The sequence below is a fragment of the Phoxinus phoxinus genome, assembly GCF_949152265.1.
Source record: "Phoxinus phoxinus genome assembly, chromosome: 15".
Classification (NCBI taxonomy): Eukaryota; Metazoa; Chordata; class Actinopteri; order Cypriniformes; family Leuciscidae; genus Phoxinus; species Phoxinus phoxinus.
The window spans coordinates 986,452-1,010,364 of NC_136890.1; the positions used below are offsets into that span (position 1 = coordinate 986,452).

The 23,913-nt window shown below is 45.0% G+C and overlaps 1 protein-coding gene across 1 annotated transcript in view; it reads right to left on the reverse strand.

Moving 5' to 3' along the window:
* LOC307012005 (acylamino-acid-releasing enzyme-like) overlaps positions 1-23,913 on the reverse strand; it is a 55,733-nt gene that overhangs the window by 14,482 nt on the left and 17,338 nt on the right. The window contains exons 8-20 of the mRNA XM_079638163.1: positions 23,267-23,404; positions 22,854-22,945; positions 22,684-22,724; positions 22,403-22,524; positions 21,683-21,743; positions 20,702-20,799; positions 18,769-18,820; positions 18,587-18,675; positions 17,073-17,211; positions 15,208-15,291; positions 15,007-15,087; positions 12,571-12,659; positions 3,882-4,072 (exon numbers count right to left, since the gene is read on the reverse strand). Coding sequence (XP_079494289.1) covers positions 3,882-4,072; positions 12,571-12,659; positions 15,007-15,087; positions 15,208-15,291; positions 17,073-17,211; positions 18,587-18,675; positions 18,769-18,820; positions 20,702-20,799; positions 21,683-21,743; positions 22,403-22,524; positions 22,684-22,724; positions 22,854-22,945; positions 23,267-23,404 — 1,277 coding nt within the window. The remainder of the gene's footprint in view (positions 1-3,881; positions 4,073-12,570; positions 12,660-15,006; positions 15,088-15,207; positions 15,292-17,072; positions 17,212-18,586; positions 18,676-18,768; positions 18,821-20,701; positions 20,800-21,682; positions 21,744-22,402; positions 22,525-22,683; positions 22,725-22,853; positions 22,946-23,266; positions 23,405-23,913) is intronic.

Sequence of the window (23,913 nt, forward strand, 5' to 3'; positions counted from 1 at the left end):
AGCGGGTTCGCGGACGAGGGGCCCTTTTTTGACCTCGCGGCCCCTGAACGGGGTCCCAGGGGCCCCAAACTTTTCCGCCCGCACCAGGGGGCCGTGGCGAGTCGGAAAATGGCGGCCCCTAGTCGATCGGCCCTTCGGAAGCGGCGTCCACGAAACCACTACGGCGAATACATTCATTTAATGGGCGAGTGGGATTTAGATGGAAATGTCCCAGGGGCCCCAAATTCGGCACGGTGGCCCCTGGGCCCGCCCCGAGCGATGTACCGAAAGCACCGGGCTCTTGAGCGAAGGCAAAACGTTGTCACCCTCTAACCCTAATCTCTGCCACACGAACAGGCGCGGGGCCCCTTTTTTGACCTTTCGGCCCCTGAACGAGGTCCCAGGGGCCCCAAACTTTCCCGCCCGCACCAGGGGGCCGTGGCGAGTCAGAAAATGGCGCCCCCTAGTCGATCGGCCCTTCGGAAGCGGTGTCCACGAAACCACGGTGGAAAACCCATTCATTTAATGGCCGAGTGGGATTTTGACAGAATGGCCCCAGGGGCCCCAAATTCGGCACGGTGGCCCCGGGGCCCGTCCCGAGCGACATGTCAAAAGCACATGGTGGTGGGGGAGGGGCAATTTTTTGTAAGGGCCCTAGGGCCCCAAGCTTCGGGGCCCCGCGTCAGGGGCCCCTGGAGAGTCGGAATCTGAAGTATCGAGGAACCACGACCCTCCGTCTGCGTACGGGGGCCGTCCCACGGGCCATTCGAAAGGCATAGCGGGTTCGCGGACGAGGGGCCCATTTTTCGACCTTTCGGCCCCTGAACGAGGTCCCCGGGGCCCCAGACTTTCCCACCCGCACCAGGGGGCCGTGGCGAGTCGGAAAACGGCGGCCCCTAGTCGATCGGCCCTTCGGAAGCGGTGTCCACGAAACCACGGTGGAAAACCCATTCATTTAATGGGCGAGTGGGATTTTGACAGAATGGCCCCAGGGGCCCCAAATTCGGCACGGTGGCCCCGGGGCCCGTCCCGAGCGACATGTCAAAAGCACATGGTGGTGGGGGAGGGGCAATTTTTTTTAAGGGCCCTAGGGCCCCAAGCTTCGGGGCCCCACGTAAGGGGCCCCTGGAGAGTCAGGATCTGAAGTATCGAGGAACCACGACCCTCCGTCTGCGTACGGGGGCCGTCCCACGGGCCATTTGAAAGGCATAGTGGTTTCGCGGACGTGAGTCCCTTTTTCGACTTTGCGGCCCCTGAACAAGGTCCCCGGGGCCCCAAACTTTCAGGGCCGCACCAGGGGGCCGTGGCGAGAAGGAAAACGTCACCCCCTAGTCGATCGGCCCTTCGTAAGCGGTGTCCACGAAACCACTATGGGGCCCCATTCATTTAATGGGGAAGTGGGATTTTGATGGAAATGTCCCAGGGGCCCCAAATTCGGCACAGTGGCCCCGGGGCCCGCCCCGAGCAACATACTGACGGCGCGGGGTGATCCGTAACAAACAAAAAAAAAACAGTGGGTTATTGGACAAATAGTGAGTCCGTGGGACGGGGGGGGTGGGGGGGTGTCGGGGGGGGGCTACGGGACATTTGCGCCAAATAATGGGTTATTGGACAAATAGTGGGTTCGTGGGACATGGGGGGGGGTGGGGGGTGGCGGGGGGTGTTTGGGGGGGTGGGGGGGCATTTGCGCCAAATAGTGGGTTATTGGACAAATAGTGGGTTCGTGGGACGGGGGGGGTGGTGGGGGGGTGTTCCGGGGGGGTGGGGGGGCATTTGCCCAATATAGTGGGTTATTGGACAAATAGTGGGTTAGTGGGACGGGGGGGGTGTTGGGGGGGTGGTCCTGGGGGCAACATGCTCTCTGTCGCCCACTAGAGGTGTCCAAAAAGCCACGGTCCCGTGGCAAGTAGGTCGTATTCCGTGAATAGGGGGGGTAGTAATAAAGGCCCACTTCCCACCAAGTCTGTGGGGCCACGGCCTCCCAATTCACACTACGATCCCTCCGACCCATTATGCGTCCAATGGCAGCTTATTAACATGGGCTTTTTTCCACGAACCCACGTTTTGGACTACCTACCGAACTTAACTAACTAACTAACTAACTAACTAACTAACTAACTAAATAAATGTCCTAATCACTAATTCTCTCACTCTATCACTCGTGCAGTTATCACACAGCTCAGCGAGCGGGGAGACGTCTCCCTCGTGTGACGTCAGGCGATTCGTTTGGAATGAGGAGCAGTTTTAAGGGAGGACTGAAAATAACGAACTTTTTCATCTTATATTCTGCCTTTAGGAATCGAAAAACATACAAAACAATACATCAATTTGTCAAATGTGTATTTCCCCGAACTATTTTGTGTTAATCATAATTACAAATTTAACCTGACATACACACTTTAATAGTTCACATCACTGAGTATGGAAAGAATTGCACAACAAACTTTACACTGGTGTGCAGTGTTGGTCAAGTTACTTGGAAATAGTAATTAGTTACTGATTACTGATTACTTCTCCAAGAAAGTAATCCAGTTACTTTACTGATTACTTATTTTCAAAAGTAATTAGTTACTTTACTAGTTACTTTACTTCAAAAACATGATGCACGACCTGAAAATGCTATAAAAGCAGACCTTTCAGCCTAATTATATTCTTTCTGCATATTCCATCATCTAAAATGGAATCAAATTAAACATTCTCTTTTTTAAAACTTGTTTAATTAGTTTCAATATTTTAACTTTATGCACATTGCATCAACCAAAAATTTAATTAAATGCAACAGTCTCAGACTTGAAGAAAAATGTTGAACATTTAACCAATTTCTGCAGAGTCCACCATATTTTAACGAAATACACAAAGTCCTTCTTCTGTTAACTTATATTTCTGCATATTCCAGCATATAAAATGCACATATTTTTTTGTAAAATCCTCTATTCGATTAGATTCAAATAAAATACAGCAATAAACTAATTAAAATGAAAGTCTCTCATGACTGTATTCCAAATTATTAACAGTTACGTCTTTTAACATTAAAGAGCAGATTCGTTTTGTTTTTGTAAATCGTCAGACATGTTTTTACCATTTCATGGAGTTTTCCTTTGTAGAAAGCCTTTCTTTAAAGTGAATTTCGTTTTGTATAAATTCAATTATTTTTGTATCTTATTTTAATAAATGTTTCATCAAACATTTGCATGTATTTAACAAATACAAGGCAAATATAGCAGACAATAACCGTGACATGGAGGAGCCGGCGCGCCGCGTTCACTTTCATTGTTAACTAGAGCGCGCACCTCATAAATGAATGAAACTCAGCGTAGGCCGATGTCTCATGATACATTAGCATTAAATATCTTTGCTGCATCCTTTCTAGAACAGACAAGGGCTTTCTCGCGGCTCGCATCAGCATTTACGGATGATGAGTTTTGTGATGCGGTTGCGGATTAAATAAATAATACCCCATTCGCGCAGCTCTATCGATAACAACATTGAACACTAGGCTACACAAATAGTATTTTTTTTATTTTATTTAGGCGATTAATTTTCCATAGTGACATAGGAGGTGCCGGATCCAATAAAAAAGGTTCCGTATCCAACGTCGGGCGTGTTCCTGCTCAAATTAAGCCACGACTCACGACGAGACAGTCTAACGAAACAACATCACAGTAACGCAGTAACGCAGCCTCCTTACGGGGAAGTAACAGTAATCTAATTACTGTTTTTGCAATTGTAATCCCTTACTTTACTCGTTACTTGAAAAAAGTAATGGGATTACAGTAATGCGTTACTTCTAACGCGTTACTGCCCATCACTGCTGGTGTGTAACTCCAGCTCTCGAACAGGAGTGAGGCTGACAGATAAACAGGATAATCTGCAGTTTAGTGTGAGGACGTTCGTGCCGTTACCAGTCGGGGATGTCCGTGCTGCCGAGCATCGAGGCCAGATTCGTGACGGGGTTTCGAGCCACACACGCCTTGTAGCGCTCAGGATACTGTCCAATCAGATGACAGGCCAGGAATCCTCCGTGAGATCCTCCAATCACAGCGATCCTCTGCTCGTCGAAGTCCCCGAGCTTCAAAACAGTGTCTACTGCAAACTGACCAGAGTAACACAACAGGTCATCACACACACACTGACCAGAGTAACACAACAGGTCATCACACACACACTGACCAGAGTAACACAACAGGTCATCACACACACACACACACTGAGCAGAGTTACACAACAGGTCATCACACACACACTGACCAGAGTAACACAACAGGTCATCACACACACACTGACCAGAGTAACACAACAGGTCATCACACACACACACACACACACACACACACACTGAGCAGAGTAACACAACAGGTCATCACACACACACTGACCAGAGTAACACAACAGGTCATCACACACACACACTGACCAGAGTAACACAACAGGTCATCACACACACACACACACACACACACACACACTGAGCAGAGTAACACAACAGGTCATCACACACACACTGACCAGAGTAACACAACAGGTCATCACACACACACACTGACCAGAGTAACACAACAGGTCATCACACACACACTGACCAGAGTTACACAACAGGTCATCACACACACACTGACCAGAGTAACACAACAGGTCATCACACACACACTGACCAGAGTAACACAACAGGTCATCACACACACACACACTGACCAGAGTAACACAACAGGTCATCTCACACACACACACTGACCAGAGTAACACAACAGGTCATCACACACACACTGACCAGAGTAACACAACAGGTCATCACACACACACTGACCAGAGTAACACAACAGGTCATCACACACACACACACTGACCAGAGTAACACAACAGGTCATCACACACACACACACACTGAGCAGAGTAACACAACAGGTCATCACACACACACACACTGACCAGAGTAACACAACAGGTCATCACACACACACACACACTGAGCAGAGTAACACAACAGGTCATCACACACACACACACTGACCAGAGTAACACAACAGGTCATCACACACACACAAACTGACCAGAGTAACACAACAGGTCATCACACACACACACACTGACCAGAGTAACACAACAGGTCATCACACACACACACACTGACCAGAGTAACACAACAGGTCATCACACACACACACACACTGAGCAGAGTAACACAACAGGTCATCACACACACACTGACCAGAGTAACACAACAGGTCATCACACACACACACACACACTGACCAGAGTAACACAACAGGTCATCACACACACACACACTGACCAGAGTAACACAACAGGTCATCACACACACACAAACTGACCAGAGTAACACAACAGGTCATCACACACACACACACTGAGCAGAGTAACACAACAGGTCATCACACACACACACACACACTGACCAGAGTAACACAACAGGTCATCACACACACACTGACCAGAGTAACACAACAGGTCATCACACACACACTGACCAGAGTAACACAACAGGTCATCACACACACACACACACTGACCAGAGTAACACAACAGGTCATCACACACACACACACTGACCAGAGTAACACAACAGGTCATCACACACACACACACACTGAGCAGAGTAACACAACAGGTCATCACACACACACTGACCAGAGTAACACAACAGGTCATCACACACACACACACACACTGACCAGAGTAACACAACAGGTCATCACACACACACACACTGAGCAGAGTAACACAACAGGTCATCACACACACACTGACCAGAGTAACACAACAGGTCATCACACACACACACACTGACCAGAGTAACACAACAGGTCATCACACACACACACACTGACCAGAGTAACACAACAGGTCATCACACACACACAAACTGACCAGAGTAACACAACAGGTCATCACACACACACACACTGAGCAGAGTAACACAACAGGTCATCACACACACACACACACACTGACCAGAGTAACACAACAGGTCATCACACACACACTGACCAGAGTAACACAACAGGTCATCACACACACACTGACCAGAGTAACACAACAGGTCATCACACACACACACACACTGACCAGAGTAACACAACAGGTCATCACACACACACACACTGACCAGAGTAACACAACAGGTCATCACACACACACACACACTGAGCAGAGTAACACAACAGGTCATCACACACACACACACACTGACCAGAGTAACACAACAGGTCATCACACACACACACACTGACCAGAGTAACACAACAGGTCATCACACACACACTGACCAGAGTAACACAACAGGTCATCACACACACACACACACTGACCAGAGTAACACAACAGGTCATCACACACACACACACACACACTGAGCAGAGTAACACAACAGGTCATCACACACACACTGACCAGAGTAACACAACAGGTCATCACACACACACACACACTGACCAGAGTAACACAACAGGTCATCACACACACACACACTGACCAGAGTAACACAACAGGTCATCACACACACACTGACCAGAGTAACACAACAGGTCATCACACACACACACACTGACCAGAGTAACACAACAGGTCATCACACACACACTGACCAGAGTAACACAACAGGTCATCACACACACACTGACCAGAGTAACACAACAGGTCATCACACACACACTGACCAGAGTAACACAACAGGTCATCACACACACACTGACCAGAGTAACACAACAGGTCATCACACACACACACACACTGACCAGAGTAACACAACAGGTCATCACACACACACTGACCAGAGTTACACAACAGGTCATCACACACACACACACACTGACCAGAGTAACACAACAGGTCATCACACACACACACACACTGACCAGAGTAACACAACAGGTCATCACACACACACTGACCAGAGTAACACAACAGGTCATCACACACACACTGACCAGAGTAACACAACAGGTCATCACACACACACTGACCAGAGTAACACAACAGGTCATCACACACACACACTGACCAGAGTAACACAACAGGTCATCACACACACACTGACCAGAGTAACACAACAGGTCATCACACACACACTGACCAGAGTAACACAACAGGTCATCACACACACACTGACCAGAGTAACACAACAGGTCATCACACACACACTGACCAGAGTAACACAACAGGTCATCACACACACACTGACCAGAGTAACACAACAGGTCATCACACACACACTGACCAGAGTAACACAACAGGTCATCACACACACACTGACCAGAGTAACACAACAGGTCATCACACACACACACACACACTGACCAGAGTTACACAACAGGTCATCACACACACACTGACCAGAGTAACACAACAGGTCATCACACACACACTGACCAGAGTAACACAACAGGTCATCACACACACACTGACCAGAGTAACACAACAGGTCATCACACACACACACACACTGACCAGAGTAACACAACAGGTCATCACACACACACTGACCAGAGTAACACAACAGGTCATCACACACACACTGACCAGAGTAACACAACAGGTCATCACACACACACTGACCAGAGTAACACAACAGGTCATCACACACACACTGACCAGAGTAACACAACAGGTCATCACACACACACTGACCAGAGTTACACAACAGGTCATCACACACACACTGACCAGAGTAACACAACAGGTCATCACACACACACTGACCAGAGTAACACAACAGGTCATCACACACACACACACACTGACCAGAGTTACACAACAGGTCATCACACACACACTGACCAGAGTAACACAACAGGTCATCACACACACACTGACCAGAGTAACACAACAGGTCATCACACACACACTGACCAGAGTAACACAACAGGTCATCACACACACACTGACCAGAGTAACACAACAGGTCATCACACACACACTGACCAGAGTAACACAACAGGTCATCACACACACACTGACCAGAGTAACACAACAGGTCATCACACACACACTGACCAGAGTAACACAACAGGTCATCACACACACACTGACCAGAGTAACACAACAGGTCATCACACACACACTGACCAGAGTAACACAACAGGTCATCACACACACACACACACACTGACCAGAGTAACACAACAGGTCATCACACACACACTGACCAGAGTAACACAACAGGTCATCACACACACACTGACCAGAGTAACACAACAGGTCATCACACACACACTGACCAGAGTAACACAACAGGTCATCACACACACACTGACCAGAGTAACACAACAGGTCATCACACACACACTGACCAGAGTTACACAACAGGTCATCACACACACACTGACCAGAGTAACACAACAGGTCATCACACACACACTGACCAGAGTAACACAACAGGTCATCACACACACACTGACCAGAGTAACACAACAGGTCATCACACACACACACACACTGACCAGAGTAACACAACAGGTCATCACACACACACTGACCAGAGTAACACAACAGGTCATCACACACACACTGGCCAGAGTAACACAACAGGTCATCACACACACACACACACTGACCAGAGTTACACAACAGGTCATCACACACACACACACTGACCAGAGTAACACAACAGGTCATCACACACACACTGACCAGAGTAACACAACAGGTCATCACACACACACTGACCAGAGTAACACAACAGGTCATCACACACACACACACACACTGACCAGAGTAACACAACAGGTCATCACACACACACACACACACTGACCAGAGTTACACAACAGGTCATCACACACACACTGACCAGAGTAACACAACAGGTCATCACACACACACTGACCAGAGTTACACAACAGGTCATCACACACACACTGACCAGAGTAACACAACAGGTCATCACACACACACACACTGACCAGAGTAACACAACAAGTCATCACACACACACTGACCAGAGTAACACAACAGGTCATCACACACACACTGACCAGAGTAACACAACAGGTCATCACACACACACTGACCAGAGTAACACAACAGGTCATCACACACACACACACACTGACCAGAGTAACACAACAGGTCATCACACACACACACACACTGACCAGAGTTACACAACAGGTCATCACACACACACTGACCAGAGTAACACAACAAGTCATCACACACACACTGACCAGAGTAACACAACAGGTCATCACACACACACTGACCAGAGTAACACAACAGGTCATCACACACACACTGACCAGAGTAACACAACAAGTCATCACACACACACTGACCAGAGTAACACAACAGGTCATCACACACACACACACTGACCAGAGTTACACAACAGGTCATCACACACACACACACACACTGACCAGAGTAACACAACAGGTCATCACACACACACACACACTGACCAGAGTAACACAACAAGTCATCACACACACACTGACCAGAGTAACACAACAGGTCATCACACACACACACACACTGACGAGAGTTACACAACAGGTCATCACACACACACACACACACACTGACCAGAGTAACACAACAGGTCATCACACACACACTGACCAGAGTAACACAACAGGTCATCACACACACACTGACCAGAGTAACACAACAGGTCATCACACACACACTGACCAGAGTTACACAACAGGTCATCACACACACACTGACCAGAGTTACACAACAGGTCATCACACACACACTGACCAGAGTAACACAACAGGTCATCACACACACACTGACCAGAGTAACACAACAGGTCATCACACACACACTGACCAGAGTAACACAACAGGTCATCACACACACACTGACCAGAGTTACACAACAGGTCATCACACACACACTGACCAGAGTAACACAACAGGTCATCACACACACACTGACCAGAGTAACACAACAGGTCATCACACACACACTGACCAGAGTAACACAACAGGTCATCACACACACACTGACCAGAGTTACACAACAGGTCATCACACACACACTGACCAGAGTAACACAACAGGTCATCACACACACACTGACCAGAGTTACACAACAGGTCATCACACACACACTGACCAGAGTAACACAACAGGTCATCACACACACACACACTGACCAGAGTAACACAACAGGTCATCACACACACACTGACCAGAGTAACACAACAGGTCATCACACACACACACACACTGACCAGAGTAACACAACAGGTCATCACACACACACTGACCAGAGTAACACAACAGGTCATCACACACACACACACACTGACCAGAGTAACACAACAGGTCATCACACACACACTGACCAGAGTAACACAACAGGTCATCACACACACACTGACCAGAGTAACACAACAGGTCATCACACACACACTGACCAGAGTAACACAACAGGTCATCACACACACACTGACCAGAGTTACACAACAGGTCATCACACACACACTGACCAGAGTAACACAACAGGTCATCACACACACACTGACCAGAGTAACACAACAGGTCATCACACACACACTGACCAGAGTAACACAACAGGTCATCACACACACACTGACCAGAGTTACACAACAGGTCATCACACACACACTGACCAGAGTAACACAACAGGTCATCACACACACACTGACCAGAGTTACACAACAGGTCATCACACACACACTGACCAGAGTAACACAACAGGTCATCACACACACACACACTGACCAGAGTAACACAACAGGTCATCACACACACACTGACCAGAGTAACACAACAGGTCATCACACACACACACACACTGACCAGAGTAACACAACAGGTCATCACACACACACTGACCAGAGTAACACAACAGGTCATCACACACACACACACACTGACCAGAGTAACACAACAGGTCATCACACACACACTGACCAGAGTTACACAACAGGTCATCACACACACACTGACCAGAGTTACACAACAGGTCATCACACACACACTGACCAGAGTAACACAACAGGTCATCACACACACACTGACCAGAGTTACACAACAGGTCATCACACACACACTGACCAGAGTAACACAACAGGTCATCTCACACACACACACTGACCAGAGTAACACAACAGGTCATCACACACACACACACTGACCAGAGTAACACAACAGGTCATCACACACACACTGACCAGAGTAACACAACAGGTCATCACACACACACACACTGACCAGAGTAACACAACAGGTCATCACACACACACTGACCAGAGTAACACAACAGGTCATCACACACACACTGACCAGAGTAACACAACAGGTCATCACACACACACTGACCAGAGTAACACAACAGGTCATCACACACACACACACACTGACCAGAGTAACACAACAGGTCATCACACACACACACACACACACACACTGACCAGAGTAACACAACAGGTCATCACACACACACTGACCAGAGTTACACAACAGGTCATCACACACACACACACACTGACCAGAGTTACACAACAGGTCATCACACACACACTGACCAGAGTAACACAACAGGTCATCACACACACACACACACACACACACTGACCAGAGTAACACAACAGGTCATCACACACACACTGACCAGAGTAACACAACAGGTAATCACACACACACACACACACACACACTGACCAGAGTTACACAACAGGTCATCACACACACACTGACCAGAGTAACACAACAGGTCATCACACACACACACACACACACACACACACACACACACACACACACTGACCAGAGTTACACAACAGGTCATCACACACACACTGACCAGAGTTACACAACAGGTCATCACACACACACACACACACACACACACACACACACACACACACACGGTGTTGATCTGTAAGATTTTTAATGTTTTTAACAGAAGTCTCTTCTGCTCACCAAGGCTGCATTTATTTAATTAAAAACACAAAACAAACAGCAATATTGTGTAATATTATTATAATGTAAATCATCAGTTCTCTATGTGAATATACAGTAAAGTGTAATTTATTCCTGTGATCAAAGCTGAGTTTATCATCATTACTCCAGTCCACTTTACTGTATATAAAATAATAAACAGTTATTTTAAATTGTCATACTATTTAACAATATTACTGTTTTGTGTGTGCGTGTGAACGCGTGTGTGTGTGTGTGTGTGTGTGTTGGAGTGTGTGTGTGTGTGTGAACGCGTGTGTGTGTGTGCGTGTGTGTGTGATGGGCAAATTTAGGGATAGGGGCTGTGTGTGCGTGCGTGCGTGTGTGTGTGTGTGAACGCGTGTGTGTGTGTGTGTGTGTGTGTTGGAGTGTGTGTGTGTGTGTGTGTGTGTGTGTGTGAGAACGCGTGTGTGTGTGTGTGTGTGTGTGTGTGCTTTTAATCAAATAAATGCAGCCTTGGTGAGACTTCTTTTAAAAACATTAAACATCTTGTGAACGGCAGAGTACATGTACAGACACAACACATGTGACGCTAATTATTCCAGCAGGACCTTCTGAAAATATGCAAAATCCAACAAACTAAAGAGATGTCCTTATTTGATTATACAGATGCGGGATCATGTGATCGGCGAGTGTGTACCTGCACGTCTCTCACGTCCTGCGCACCGATGTTTCCCGGCAAGGAGGAGATGTTGTCCTGACCAAACCCGAGTGAGCCTCTGTAATTCACTACAACACACACACACACACACACACACACACACACACACACACACACACATGACACACAACTTCCCACAACCACTCCTGCCCGTACGGCCTGACATCACGACATTAGCCCAGAAGTAAGACTTATAAGACTTTAGAACTTTCTTTCTTCCACCAGACGCTGAGAACATGAGCGCGTCACATGCTCTGCGTAATTTACTAATGAACCGGGACTGAATTTATCAAGCTCCAAATCATGGATGGCAGAAGCACTAACGGTTCATGAAAGCGGTCCATATGGCCTCATATTCCTCTGGAACTACACTATAAACTAGTCGAGTGAAGCACTTTTTAATGACAGCTGCAATATTGAGAAATTAATAGAAACTGAATTACTGAAAACACACATTATTTTGAACACTAAAGGACAGCGTATATGACACCGCAGTGCATTATGGTCCATAATCTGACTGAAGAATTTCTACTTATAACTTAATAAAGACACATTCTTGTTGTCATACGCTCAACCCCTCGTCTCCACTGACATGTTCATGGGTCTCTCTTGTTCCTGTGATCTCTGCACGAGCGGTTCGTGAGCGGAAGAAGTCTCCTGTGTTTGGGTCAGCTAAAGATGACAGCGCTCCATGCGGTGTTGGTTGTGTCGAGTGTTTAACTCACATAGACTCGAGTTGTGATCTCTGTGTGAAGCGGTTTGAGGAAGTGAGTATTGAGTCCTAGAGATGGTACTTTGTACAAGAACAACCCTAAAAACTCAAAATAGTCATCAAACATGAGACAAAACCGTGATGTCCAAGAGTCTACCAGAGATTCACCCAATAAAAGTCAATATTTCTCCCAACTGGATATTAATATAAAAAGGTTAGTTTAAAACACACATATATATATATATATATATATATTTTTTTTTTCTTCTAATTTTTAATTTAAATGATTTATTTACTGGAGCTGCAGGTTTACCTCTTAAGAAAAGTATGGACCATTTTAATATTTTGCTCACAATAATAAACTACTAAAAACAAACATAATCAATAATCAAAACTCTCATCATGAGGACAAAACAAAGTTAACTGGTCATTTAAAAGTTTGTATTCCGCCTCTTGCCATCTCTAAATAATTTTCCAAATTCTAACATTGTTTATTATGAACTGCTCTTTATATGATGATCCATAATGCTAGATGTATGAAAGACGCCACACAGTAACTTCTGGATGACAGATAAACATGATTGTATTCTGGATTTCTGTGCTTTGGGTTTCGGCACCAAGCCTGTTCATTTACACACACACAATGTAACACTAAATTTAAAATTTTAAGGCGAGACACTACAGGTGAATAGGGTAAAAGTTGTATCTAGCAGATATCACCATGAAACTTCTCCAATTGATTACCTTCATTAAGATGAGAAAAAAAATGTATTACAAGTTTTCTGTAATTTAATGTTTAAATATGCAAATTATGCAATATCTAATTAAATATGCACTAATTTGCATATGTATAAAAAATTAAATCTGAGTATTGGATAAAGCCAGGTTAAAAATATTTTTTTCATTGTGTACACATATTCGATGGAGAAAAATGACAGGGATTTATGGATATCTACTTTTGTTGTCCTGTAAATCAGAATATACTGTCAATAGCCTTAAAAAAATTATTTTCGCCATGTTTTTGGGAATAAAATGTTATATAAATCAGGCTAGAAATAATATATTTACGAATCCCTCAGTAAATGTCTTCATAATATAGCTAGGCACAAGACTGGAAGGTTTGGTGTATATCGGTGCGACTGAAGAGGAGATTTCAGACTTGGAGAATGAGAGAAAAGTCATTTTGAGAAAAAAAAAATTCATCAGCCAATGAGATTGTGCATTGAGCCCTTTTACTCTCACGATTGGTTGCTGATAAAAAGGAAATGACCATATTTGGATCCGACAGCATTGTACAGGAGAGAGAGCTTTCTAACGGTGTGTGTGATGACGGAGACAGAGATCGCGGATCATGATGATTCAGAACGCCAACTTTTGATGAATTTCAAAGAACTCTACAGACTCAACAGACACAGTGCAGTAAAATAAAGACCTAAATGTGTATTTCTGACTTTTTTTCACCACAAGTCTGAATGAAGACTCATTGAAATATCTCAAAATTGACCAGTGAAAAAAAAACTGTGTTTTTGCCTGCCGTGTCTCGCCTTAATCAACAGTTAATTTTTTGTTAACCTTTTATCATGTGTCTTGGAGTATCGCTATAATATGGTATTGTGAGTTCAGTATCATGATATGTATTGAATCGTGACATGAGGGTCTCGTTACACCGCTAGTGTAAAGTATAAACTATGACCTCTCCTCACCCAGCAGGACACCGAAGCCCATCTTACACAGAACCGCCGTGGACAAAATCCATTCCGTCACCAGCACTGAATGAGGGCCGCCTGACACACACACACACACACACACACACAGAGAGAGAGAGAAAATCAGCACAGCAAGACGTCAACGTTTTCTTACATCACTTGTGTATTGTACAGTATGAGTGTGAGTGAGGAGCAGACCGTGTGGCATGACGATGAGAGGTAGTTTGCTTCCCTCCGTCGGTTCCTTTGGCTTCAGCAGGATCGCATCAAAGTCCAAACCAGCTAAAGAAGAACAGAGAGTTGTTATTTTCCCATGCAGATATACTGTATAGTGCAACATGCGAACACTACGACTGTCAAAATTTCAATATAACTTTTGACCACAAGGTGGCGCTGCCCAAAACCAGTTTTGTGATTTTTGGCCAAAGCATTCAGAAGTTATAAGCAAAAATGTTTCATTTCTCCTGACCACTAGAGGGCACTGCACCGAAACTGTGCAGGTAGACTCAGGTCATGTATGTCAAAACACACACCAATTTTGGTCAGAATACGCTAAAGCGATGCAGAGATATATCCTCACGTTCATTTTGGCAGGAACTTCGTTCACGCATTATTCGAGAACTGTTTGACGAATCAACTTTTTGTTGGCACGTCTGAAGATGATCTAGTTACATTTTCATGAAATTCGGAGCAACGGCCTTGGAGGATTTTGACTAATTTTCATGCCGGAAAATGCCGCCATAGGGTGCAATCGAATCGCCGGGAGCGTCTTGAATTTTGTTTCTAGTTTGTTTCAACTTTGGACAGTTGGTGGCGCTAGAGGGATTGAGTTAGAGACTCCAAATTTGCTCTGGTGACAGTTCAGTCTGTCCTCCATCTGTGTGCCAAATTTCATAACTTTCCTGCACAAAGTTCTATGGGCTGCCATACACTTCCAGAGCGCAAGCGGAAGAAACGGAAAAAGAATAGTACCATATTTTCCGGACTATAAGTCAATCCGGAGTATAAGTCGCATCAGTCATAAAATGCGTCATGAAGAGGAAAAAAACATATATAAGTCGCACTGGACTATAAGTCGCATTTATTTAGAAATTTATTTCACAAAATCCAAGACCAAGAACAGACATTTATTCTAGAAAGTCAAGTTATTCAGCTCCACAACAGCACACAGAACAACAGCTGAATGGTGTCCGGTGTGTTAGCGTAACACAGGGTTTCCCGCAGCACTTTGGAACTGAGGTGGCGGCCTAAGCAACACCTTAACTACGTCGTCAACAAAAATGTATATGAGCGATATCCGCTGCGTTACTCTGTCCTGTTTAGAGCTTAGATTCTCTGCCGAGCCCGATATTTCCTGCCGCTATACTCGGGCCGGGCCGTGATCTAGAGACGTGCGGCGAGTGCGAGCGCGGGAATTAATTTTGATATATGTGGCAAGGGGGGCGTGGTCTAGCGGAGTCTGTGACAGGAGAGAAGATTGGGAGACAGGTGAGGTGTAAGTGGGTCAAGTGCAAATGACAAACACCTGTGTCTTGTTCCAGTGATTGGTGTGGAGAGGGAATAAAAGCCAAGTGGAAACAGTATGGGGGGGGAGACCAGCGGAGATCTGTGGGTGATCACATGGAAGACTCGTCAGCGGAAAGAGTGCTTCACCGGAACGTTTTGAGTGACCAAATATTACTGGACTGAGTTTTGAGATCATAGAGCGCTGTGTGCGCGACGTTGTTTTTGTTTGTTTTGTTTTTCTCTAATAAACACCCGCAGTCTCCGCAAGCTGACCCTGTCCTCTTCCTTCCCAGAATCATTGAAACCTGCTACAATATATAAGTCGCACCTGACTATAAGTCGCAGGACCAGTCAAACTATGAAAAAAAACGACTTATAGTCCGGAAAATACAGTAATAATAATAGGAACGGCAACGATTACAATAGATGCCTACACACCTTCGGTGCTTTTCCCTAATTAAATGGTTAATTGCAGTATGTAGGATGGGGACAGGCCTAGTGAACACACACACACACACACGCACGCACGCACACACACACACACACACAGATCTTACGGTATAGTGTGTTGTCCTGCTCAGCTGGAGGGCTGAGGTTCACAGTGTTCCAGCTGATCTGGTCCTGAGATTGAGTCTCCTCCAGCGTGACCCACGACACCTGAGTTTCAGAACCCTTCGCTGGGAGAAAACCCACTCGCTGCAGAACACAACATCTCATTAACCCCACAGAACATTTCATTAACCCCACAGAACATCTCATTAACCCCACAGAACACCTCATTAACCCCACAGAACATCTCATTAAACCCACAGAACATCTCATTAACCCCACAGAACATCTCATTAAACCCACAGAACATCTCATTAACCCCACAGAACACCTCATTAACCCCACAGAACACCTCATTAAACCCACAGAACATCTCATTAACCCCACAGAACATCTCATTAAACCCACAGAACATCTCATTAAACCCACAGAACATCTCATTAACCCCACAGAACACCTCATTAAACCCACAGAACATCTCATTAACCCCACAGAACATCTCATTAACCCCATAGAACATCTCATTAACCCCACAGAACACCTCATTAACCCCACAGAACACCTCATTAAACCCACAGAACATCTCATTAAACCCACAGAACATCTCATTAACCCCACAGAACATCTCATTAACCCCACAGAACATCTCATTAAACCCACAGAACATCTCATTAACCCCACAGAACATCTCATTAAACCCACAGAACATCTCATTAACCCCACAGAACATCTCATTCACCCCACAGAACATCTCATTAACCCCACAGAACATCTCATTAACCCCACAGAACATCTCATTAACCCCACAGAACATCTCATTAACCCCACAGAACATCTCATTAACCCCACAGAACATCTCATTAAACCCACAGAACACCTCATTAAACCCACAGAACATCTCATTAACCCCACAGAAACCCACATTAAACTCTCATTAAACCCACAGAACATCTCATTAAACCCACAGAACACCTCATTAACCCCACAGAACATCTCATTAACCCCACAGAACACCTCATTAACCCCACAGAACATCTCATTAAACCCACAGAACATCTCATTAAACCCACAGAACACCTCATTAACCCCACAGAACATCTCATTAAACCCACAGAACATCTCATTAAACCCACAGAACACCTCATTAACCCCACAGAACACCTCATTAACCCCACAGAACATCTCATTAACCCCACAGAACATCTCATTAACCCCACAGAACACCTCATTAAACCCACAGAACATCTCATTAAACCCACAGAACACACAGAACATCTCATTAACCCCACAGAACATCTCATTAAACCCACAGAACACCTCATTAACCCCACAGAACACCTCATTAACCCCACAGAACATCTCATTAACCCCACAGAACATCTCATTAACCCCACAGAACACCTCATTAAACCCACAGAACATCTCATTAAACCCACAGAACACCTCATTAACCCCACAGAACATCTCATTAAATCACCTATATATATATATATGTATGTGTTGATAATGTACGTGTGAATACCAGGTCTGGAGGTTGGTTTGGTGAAGAGCAGCTGATCACCATCAGATCTCTGTGAATATTCAGTAAACTCCAGCTTCCTTCCTGAGATTCTACAGAACAGAGAGATCGGAGTCATACAGTAGCGTACAGTACAGTAGAGTAATATATGTGTAACATGAGTCAGCAAGAGTAGCTCTACATACGAGAGGTGAGAGACGTGACCTCGCGGCTCGAAGTGTCAACAACCAACAGATCCTGTAATATACAAACACAATGTCAAGTCAACTTTATTAATATACAGGACAATAACAGAATCAGTGACGCAAACAGACTTCAAACCCTAAATAGACAATAGAGTCAGTTCAATAACTGTGTAAAGATAATCAAATAGGAAATGAGTTAAATTCCTCTATAAAGCATCTCTGGAGAAAACAGTGATGTCATCGTCCAGCTCAGCTCATATTCGATGATGTCAGTGCAGTCAGATCAATAATATTGTAGAATACTAAGTGTCCCTAACTAAGCAGCTTGATTAACTGTTCAAAATAATCAAGAAAAAGCCAGTTCAGATCCAGATAAAGAAACACATCCCTAAACAGAGGGAGAAAAGTCACGAAAAATCAATTCTCTCTCCTAAATGTTTGTGCACTTCAATGTTTGAACACTTAAAGGGGACCTATTGTGCAAAATTCACTTTTATATGGTGTTTGAACACAGGTGTGTGTTTTTTAATCCCCATATATTATTATCAATCTCTCAGGACAAGCGGTTTCAGATTTCCCCCACGCTGTATTTGAGAAAAAGTTATTTATGAAGGATGGGTCAATGCCAAAGCTTCGTGCTCTAACTTCATATCGAGAACAAGTATGACACTTTAGTGAACCGTTCACACACGAGCACCTATACAACAGTTTATAGATGAGCATGACGGATGAGATGATCAACGCAACTCCACAACAACTACATAAATGTATTCACTACCCATTCAGAAACGTCCATGTACAGTCTAACATTTGCAGCATCTTCCTGAGTCTCTCCATCTGTGTGTGACTCTGGTTCAAACATGTAATGCTGCATTCTGGGTATTATTGACATTATGCCTGAGAGTAATTTGGCTGTTATATTGTTCCCATAGCATTTGAAGCTTGTGTAAAGGCTCCGCCCTCTTCTGAACGGAGGCGGAGCAGCAGCTCATTTGCATTTAAAGGGACACACACAAAAACGGCGCGTTTTCGATCACAGACAGATAGGGGCAAATTTGACCAGCTATATTACATCATGTGAAAATGGGCATAATTGGTAATCTTTAATTCAATGCATTTCTATAATGCTTTTTACCATGTTATTTTAAAGGTACACTATGTAACCTTCTAGTGATAAAAAATAAAACTGCATGCATTTTGCAGAAGAACATTGTTTTGGTTGTGCTTCGGCTCTGTGTTTCTCCGGCTGCTCATCAAACACTCACTGCTAGGCTTCAGAAATATAACCAGTTTAGATGGAAAGGATCTCATGATCTCAAGCTAATAGATATGCTTTAAGTTGATATTCATCTGATCTTTATGTTGCAAAAAAAAAGGTCAGGCCCTCCACTTGCACTTAGAAAGTAATATGCATACAAAAAAAAAAGCATAAACACATCAGAAAATATCAAAGATGTGCCTTGATAAATGTGTGCTATCCGGTGATGAAAGCGAAGATGAAGGTTAAGTAAAACTACATCGCTCCAGCGCCAGCCTTCATTGACTCTAAACATGAGCCATTTGCGTGTCAAATGAACACATTTAACTGGGGATTTCCAACATTATAAGCGCAGCACTTCCAGGAATAAAATTACGTGCAATCCTGCACCAAATTTCAGGTTATGATTCATCAAATCCGTATGACTTATTTTCTTCTGTGGAATAAAAAGCAGATTTTGCGTCTATCAGTCTGTTTGGACCCCACTGACTTTCATTGTATAAACAAAAACGTTTTTTAATAAATAGCTTCTTTTGTATTCATCAGAGAAATAAGAGAAACTGAAAATGGATGCAATGAATGAAATAAATGAGAAAGATGTATTCTCAGAATTATATTACTTGTTAGCAGTTTGCAATAATTAACCAGGTTAATCTGTGTCCATGGAAACGGTACCTTACGGCATCTCTGAGCGCAGGAGATCAGCACACGCTGGCTGTCAGCTGACCAGCAGCGGGGGGAAAGCATCGAGGTGTAGATCCCAGTAAAACCATCTAACACACACACATACACACACAGAGAAAAAAGAGATGTTAAACATGCCAGAGATCGTCTTGGTTACATATGTAACCCTCGTTCCCTGAAGGATTACGGATACGTACGTCGGACATGTGCCGAATGATTGGGATCACGCTTAGAGAGCCGAGTGTTAACAGAATGAGCCAATGCACATTGGCGTGCGAGACTTGCACTCGCAGCACGGGTATAAATACCGAAGCGGATGCAAGAACCATTTGTTTTTCGCTGAGGAGCCGAGCAGAAGCCCGGAGTCAGCGGTGGTCCAGCAATGGTGGTGACGGGACGTATGCCGGAAGTGCCGAATGATTGAGATCCCAAGCAACTCGCCACCTAGTGCCGCCACCTGTCAGTGCCTAGCGAAAGCCTCCCAATCCCCCCGTATTTGAGTCGGAGATGGGACAGGGCTCAGGCCAGGGAAGGCCACTGCTGTTCCGCATGACCCACTCAGACAGACTTGGATAACACTGGGAAAGCGTGCCCTGCGGAGACGCTGCGGAAGCCACATCCAGCCCGGAGGTATCATGTGGAAGTTACACATATGGACTGGGCGTTTCCGGGCAGTACAAAATATGGAATGTCACTAAGGTTGCTCCGGCCTAGGCAGGGGCGACACACCGGTGTCCAAGAACATCTTCAGGGGTCTGGGCTCGTTCTGTTAACAGGGCTCGTTCAGGGCTCGTTCTGTTAACACTCGAAGATGACAGGCTCCCTAAGCGTGATCTCAGTCATTCGGCACGTGTAGTACGACCGACTGAAAGGGAACACATTTCTGAACTCTTTGAGTTTTATTTTTTTACTTTATTTCTTTAACAACCAACCAATAAATAAATAAATAAAATTATGCAAACATGCCCTTACCCTCTCTGGCTCTCGTCTGCACATCGACCACAACACTCGTCTGCTGGGTGTACCAGTCATACTGCAAACACACCACAACTGATCACATTACTGCAACACTTTACAGTCAGTGTTAGTTTACACACACACACACACACACACACACAACAACAACACTCGTCTGCTGGTGTACCAGTCATACTGCAAACACACCACAACTGATCACATTACTGCAACACTTTACATTCAGTTCGTTTACACACACACACACACACACACACACACACACACACACACACACCACAACACAACACTCGTCTGCTGGGTGTACCAGTCATACTGCAAACACACCACAACTGATCACATTACTGCAACACTTTACAGTCAGTGTTAGTTTACACACACACACACACACACACACACACACACACACACACACCACAACACTCGTCTGCTGGGTGTACCAGTCATACTGCAAACACACCACAACTGATCACATTACTGCAACACTTTACAGTCAGTGTTAGTTTACACACACACACACACACACACACACACACACACCACAACACTCGTCTGCTGGGTGTACCAGTCATACTGCAAACACACCACAACTGATCACATTACTGCAACACTTTAAATTCAGTTCGTTTACACACACACACACACACCAAGTCAGTTTTCATTTTTTTTAAAGAATTGGACACACACACACACACACACACACACACACACACACACCACACACAGTCGGCTGCACTGCTGGTGAGGGCCGAAGACGCCAGACTCCAGATAAGCGATGCGACAGTGATCAGGACTGAGCCGAGGAGAGCAGACGGAGCTGGAGTCACACGACAACTGGTCTGAGAACACAGATACAAGCTTATGATCGTCAAACATGTGATAATTATGAGGAAATTTATACTCACACACACACACACACACACACACTCATGCACGCACGCACACACACACACACACTACTATTGTCTGCACAGAATGGTTGAACATGAGAGCTTTACCACATTTGCCGCTGGCCAGATCCACATAGAACAGAGACGACCTGCAGAAACGACAGAGCCGATGTTCCAGCATCAGAACAGACACAGCATTTAAACAACACGAAAATGAGCTTTAGAAAGTTCATCATCTTCATAACACAGATATTTCTCCTCATCTTCATCATCATCACCTCCTGTTGGCGCAGTATTTGAGCCCCAGTCTGAAGGGCTCGTGCCACCAGCCCACGAACACCAGCCCGGTGTCTCCGGGAGCCCAGAACGCCTGCGGGCCACAGTCCAGTTACTCAGGACAACACAACCAGATCAGAACAACTACAACACGCTTGGTGATGTTTGCTGAGTGAAGCTAGCAGAATAATGCTCTAGTAAATGCTGAATATCCCCTCATTATCATGTATATTAGTCAGCTGTAGACCAGTGCCCCCTAGTGGCCAAAGTGACTATGATTTTTAGCTCTTTCAGCCTTGAAGCAGAAGCAATATTGGATATTTAAGCTTATTGCCATTCAAATCAATATATAATACGTTAAGATAAGCCCAATCTCAGTCTGACCGCGTGTTGAACACGAGGACGCGTGCTGTACCTGTCCTGGGGAGATGTTGGGGGGTATTCCCTCCAGAACCGTGATGTTGCTGCCCTCGATGTCCAGCACACACAGCACTGGGCTGCTCTTATTCACCAGCGCCTCACCCCAGTCTTCATAATACTCAAACTGGTGCCCCTGCCACACACACACACACATCAACACAACGCAGATCAAAACCATTAACCAAACTAAAGCAGGGGCATTCTCTTATTGGATAAGAGTGTGTGTGTTGGTGCTGTCTTTTTAAAGATATAAAGAAGGCATTTGACACTGTTGACCATCAGACGCTTCTATCTAAACTAACAAACTAACATTTTTCAGAGGAGGCAATATGGATAAAATCATCTCTTTCAAATAGGAAACAGTGTGCGTGTGTGTGTTTGTGTTTTTGTGTGTGTGTGTGTCTTGATGGTACAACATCTTCTCACCTGTGTGTGTGTGTGTGTGTGTGTATTGATGGTACGACATCTTTTCACCTTGCTTTCCCCCAGGGGGTTCCACAAGGCTCTATTTTGGGACCAGTTTTACTCTCACTTTATATTAATAATCTATCTGGAGTATGTAAAGATGTAAATGTTCAGATGTAAGCAGATTATGTAGTAATATTTCCCCAAGAATTTTGAAAAAGCTTCGATTACTTTGAC